Source organism: Nicotiana sylvestris, chromosome 11 (genome assembly GCF_000393655.2).
Source record: "Nicotiana sylvestris chromosome 11, ASM39365v2, whole genome shotgun sequence".
Classification (NCBI taxonomy): domain Eukaryota; kingdom Viridiplantae; phylum Streptophyta; class Magnoliopsida; order Solanales; family Solanaceae; genus Nicotiana; species Nicotiana sylvestris.
The window spans coordinates 110,657,797-110,663,023 of NC_091067.1; the positions used below are offsets into that span (position 1 = coordinate 110,657,797).

The 5,227-nt window shown below is 40.6% G+C and overlaps 1 protein-coding gene across 1 annotated transcript; it reads right to left on the bottom strand.

The window, feature by feature from the left end:
* Positions 1-2,735: 2,735 nt before the first annotated feature.
* On the bottom strand, positions 2,736-4,632 carry LOC104243775 (uncharacterized). The gene is made up of 4 exons (XM_070161713.1): positions 4,516-4,632; positions 3,893-4,387; positions 3,145-3,800; positions 2,736-3,012 (listed from the first exon to the last, which is right to left on the bottom strand). The coding sequence occupies exons 1-4, from the start codon at positions 4,630-4,632 to the stop codon at positions 2,736-2,738; spliced, it is 1,545 nt and encodes a 514-aa protein (XP_070017814.1).
* Positions 4,633-5,227: the final 595 nt, after the last annotated feature.

Here is a 5,227-nt window from a genome sequence, read left to right on the forward strand (position 1 = left end):
TCCCGACCCAGTCCTTTCTATTTCCACTTACTATTTTCTCCAGTATCTGCTTTACCTCTCTGTTTGAAACTTCCACTTGACCACTCGTTTAGGAGTGATAGGCAGTGGAAACCTTGTGCTTGACTCCATATTTTGCAAGAACATTATTCAGCAATTTATTGCAGAAGTGAGTTCCTTCGTCGCTTATCAACACTCTTGGAGTCCCAAAGCATATGAAGATATGCTTTTTTACAAAGCTTATCATGACCTTTGCACCATAATTAGGAAGAGAATTGGCCTCCACCCACTTAGAAACATAGTCGACCGCCACCAAGATGTACCTGTGATCATTAGAGTATGGGAATGGTCCCATGAAATCAATCCCCCAAACATAAAAAAGCTCCACCGCCAGAATGTTTTGCAGAGGCATCTCGTGTTTCTTTGTGATTGTTCTGGTTCTTTGGCACCTGGCACACTTTTTAACAAAGGCATGTGCATCCTTAAACAATTTTGGCCTATAAAAACCTGATTGTAGCACTTTTTGGGCAGTTATATCCCCACCGTGATGACCTCCGTATGGCGAAGCATGACAGTCATGCAGTATTGCAGTCATCTCTTCCTCAGGGACACACCTTCGTACCAACTGATCTACGCACAGCCTATATAGAAATGGCTCATCCCACATGTAGAGCCTCATATCATGTAAGAACCTTCTTCTATTATCGGGCGTCAATTCTGGTGGTGTTACCCCACTTGCAATAAAATTCACATAAGCTACATACCACGGGGCTTCACTTAAGGTGATTGCTAATAACTGCTCATCAGGAAATGTTATTTTGATTGACCCTCCTTCAGCTACACTTGTCTAATCTGGACAAGTGATCAGCCACTTGATTCTCTGTCCCTTTTCGGTCTTGGATCTCTAAGTCAAATTCTTGCAAGAGGAGTACCCAACGAATCAGCCTTGGTTTGGCGTCTTTATTTTCAAACAAGTATCTGATAGCTGAATGATCTGTGCAGATGATGACATTAGTACCCACTAGATAGGATCTGAACTTGTCAAATGCCCACACCACTGCAAACAACTCTTTTTAGTAACAGTGTAGTTCATCTGGGCTGGATTCAGAGTCTTGCTCGCATAATAAATGAAGTGAAAACTTTTATCCCTCGTTTGCCCCAAAACAGCTCTGATTGCTATGTCACTCGCATCGAACATCAACTCAAATGGCTGCTCCCAATCCGGAGCAATGATAATTGGTGTAGTCACTACCCTTCCCTTCAGCTCCTCAAATGCTTTCAAACAAGCATCATCAAACTTGAAGGAGATATCTTTCTCAAGAAGCCTGCACAAAGGAGAAGAAATTTTGAAAAATATTTAATGAAACGACGATAAAAACCTGCATGGCCCAAGAAACTGCGAATGCCTTTGACGGATGTCTGTGGGGGCAATTTTTCAATTGCCTCCACCTTCACTTTGTCCACTTGCAAATCGCTTTTGGACACCTTGTGCCCCAGGACTATACCTTCACGTACCATGAAATGGCACTTTTTCCAGCTTAGTACTAAGTTCGTCTCTTCACACCTAGCAGACACTTTATCAAGGTTCTTTAAACAATTATCAAAAGAACATCCAAACACAGAGAAATCATCCTTGAAAAATTCCACAAATCGTTTAACCATGTCAGTAAAAATAGCCATCATTCACCTTTGAAAAGTCGCAGGTGCATTATAGAGACCAAATTTGCATTCTCTTGAACGCATACGTGCCATAGGGACACGTAAATGTGGTTTTATCTTGGTCATCTGGGGCTATGGCAATCTGATTATACCCCGAATAAACATTCAAGAAACAATAGTATTCATGGCCAGCTAATCGATCAAGCATTTAGTCAATAAAGGGGAGGGGAAAGTGGTCCTTGCGGGTGGCATTGTTCAATTTTTTATAATCTATGCAAATTCTCCACCCAGTGACAGTTCTTGTCGGAATCAAGTCATTATTTTCATTAACCACTACAGTCATCCCCCATTCTTAGGAACACATTAGACGGGGCTCACCCATTTTCTATCAGAGATTGGAAATACAATACCTGCATCAAGCCACTTAATCACTTCTTTTCTTACCACCTCTTTCATGATTGGATTAGGCGGCATTGTTGCTCTATACTTGGATTGTGTCTGTCATCTATGAGGATTTTATGCATGTAGAAAGCTGGACTAATGCCTCTAATGTCAGACATCATCCACCCAATTGCTCTCTTATATTCACGTAGCACTATCAACAACTTTTCTTCCTGCAATTTTGACAACTCATAAGAAACAATAACATGTAAAGTGTCAGAACCTCCCTAATAAGTATATTGAAGGTGAGGGGGGGGGGGTTTAAGCTCCAATTTTGGAGCTTCTTCAATCGATGACTTTGGAGGAGGCCCACTTGGACTATTTAGGGGCATAAAGGGATGTATTCCCTGCATGTAAGCACATGATGCATCTAAGATATGCATCATCTCCTTAACATCATCATCAATCTCTAAGATATCGAACAACATGAGTGTTTTATCTAGAGAATTATCCAGATATACACTCGTATCAAGAAGTTGCTCATCCACCTCTACAACAGATATCATAAAGAGCTCCTCATAGTAGCGGGGAAGTTGGATTGCTTTGTAGACATTAAAGATTGATTCCTCGTTGTCCACCCTCAAAATCATTTTTTCATCTCTCACTTTAATAATTGCATCACCAGTAGCCAAGATAAGTCATCCCAATATGATTGGAACCAGTTCATCAGCCTCATAATCTAGGATAATGAAGTCCGCAGGGAAGATGAATTTCCCAATTTGTAGTAACACATCTTCAATCACTCCTTCAAGGTATGCTATGGACCTATCAACCAGCTGCAACATCACAGTGGTTGGTCTTCGAGCTCCCAGACCCAATTGCTTGAACAAGGACAAGGGCAGACTTATTCTTGCCCCCAAATCACAAAGAGCACGACCCAGATCAATATTACCAATTCGCACAGGAATGGTGAAGCTGCCAGGATCCTTAAGCTTTTAAGGAAGCTTGTTTTAGACCCTTGAACTACACTCCTTAGTAAGTGCAACTATCTCAAATTCAGTCAATATCCTTTTTTGGGTCACTATATCTTTTATGTACTTAACAAACTTTGGAATTTCACGAAGTACATCCACTAATGGAATATTCAATTGAACCTGGATCAACATAGAAAGAAATTTGTTGAACATGCGATCATCATTCTTTTTCTGCAATCTCTGGGGGAAAGGTGGTGGTAGCCTTGCAGCTTCCGCTGGCTCTGAAGTTGCATCATTTTTCTTTGACTCGAATGTTGCCTTAGGAATCAACTCCCCCTCAGGTATATGCTTGTCTTTTCTCTTCTTTGACACTTCCTCTAGTTCCCTCCCATTCCTGAGTGTAACTGCATTAAATTTAGGGTTCTTCTCTGTATCATTGGGGAGAGCACTTGCAGGTCTGGTATTTTGATTTGATGCTAACTGTCCTATTTGCCTCTCAAGATTTCTGAAATCGGTCCTGAGTTGTTGATTGTCAAGCAACAACTTCTTTAGCAAGTCATTCGTACTCTCTTCTATTTGTTGGGGTGGATTCTGAGGTTGATTAAAATTTCCTTGGGGCCTATAGTGATTCTGATTCAGCTGATTTTTGCCCCATGAGAAGTTGGGATGATTCTTCCAATTTGGATTGTAAGTGTTCCCATATTGTGCATGCTGATTCATCGGGCCTCTTCTCTGTTGCCCCACATAGCATATAGATTCAGGATTTGTGGGGCACATGTTACTATATGACTGTCACCACATAATTCGCAGTAAATACACATCTGTTGTACATGTTGCATATGTTGTGTTTGTTGCATTGTTATTCTATTCATCTGATTTGCCAATTTTGCTATATTGGCTCTCATGGCTGAGAAGTCATCAAGCTCAATCAACACGTCTGCTTTCTGTTTAATTGCTCTTCGTGAGTCCCCATCTCCTTGCCAATTATGATCATTAGCAGTGAAGTTATTTAGCAAGAGTTGGATTTCACTATACGGCCTCGCCATGCAATTACCCCCACAAGCTGAATCAAGATTCATCTTTGATGCCTCGTCTAGCCCATCAACAAAAGTGTGACCTAAGACCTCATCAGTCTGACAATGATGCTGGCAGTCTCTGAGTAGTTTCTTGTATCTTTTCCAAGCTTGACAAAGTGTCTCGCCATCCCGTTGTTGGAACCCAAGAATCTGACTCCTCAACAACTTTGTCTTCTTAGTGGGGAAAAACTTGATTAATAATTTATATGCTAGATCATCCCAAGTGTGGATTGAGTTCACGGGCTCCTTTTGCAACCATTCCTTAGCTTCCCCAACAGTGAAAAGGGAAATAGTGTCAGCCTAACATAATCCTTGGAAACGTTCGGATAATTATAAGTGTCCATAAATTCCAGAAAATTCTGAATGTGCCTCTGCGGGTCTACATGAGATAGACCCACATATTGTCATGTGGACTAAATCAGTTGTACCATGTACTGTTTGAGTTCAAAATGCCCTATGATATTAGGCTTCACAATAGCCTGCGTCATATTAGCAAGATTGGGCCTTGCGACTTCTATCACCGCACACTCTTCATTACCTGCCATCTCTATTGGTTGTGGTTGAACTACGATGTCCAACTCTCCTTCTATTCTAGTTCTAGCTTCGACTACCCTCCTCACTCTGTGAAGTGTTCGTTCAATTTCAGGATCAAGAGGAAGGAGATTGTTTGCGCTTCTACTCCTCCACATTCAAGAAAAGAGACTACATTAACACAACTAGGTAAACTGAAAATTAGAGATTGAACAAACAACTAATAAAAGCTTAACTCAGTCAAGTAGCTAATTTCTAAGTCCCCGACAAATGACGCCAAAAACTTGTTGCAACCAAAAACACTCACGCAAGTATACGTGGTCATCAAGTAATAGAGTAGTGAGTAGAGCATCGTTCCCACGAAGACTTTTGATTAACTTTTGACTGATTCAAACTCAAATTAACTTATTGATTCAAGAGATTTCCCGCAAATTATATAAATGACTAATTTACTACCTAAAACTATCAAGCAATAAATTAACTAGAAATCAACTAAAATAATTAAGCAATTTCGAATAACAATCAGTAGGAGAGGATATTCCAGGGTCACCAGTTAGCTAACAATCGTGTTGCGTTCTTGGCTTAAAATGACTAATTGATTTATCTGGA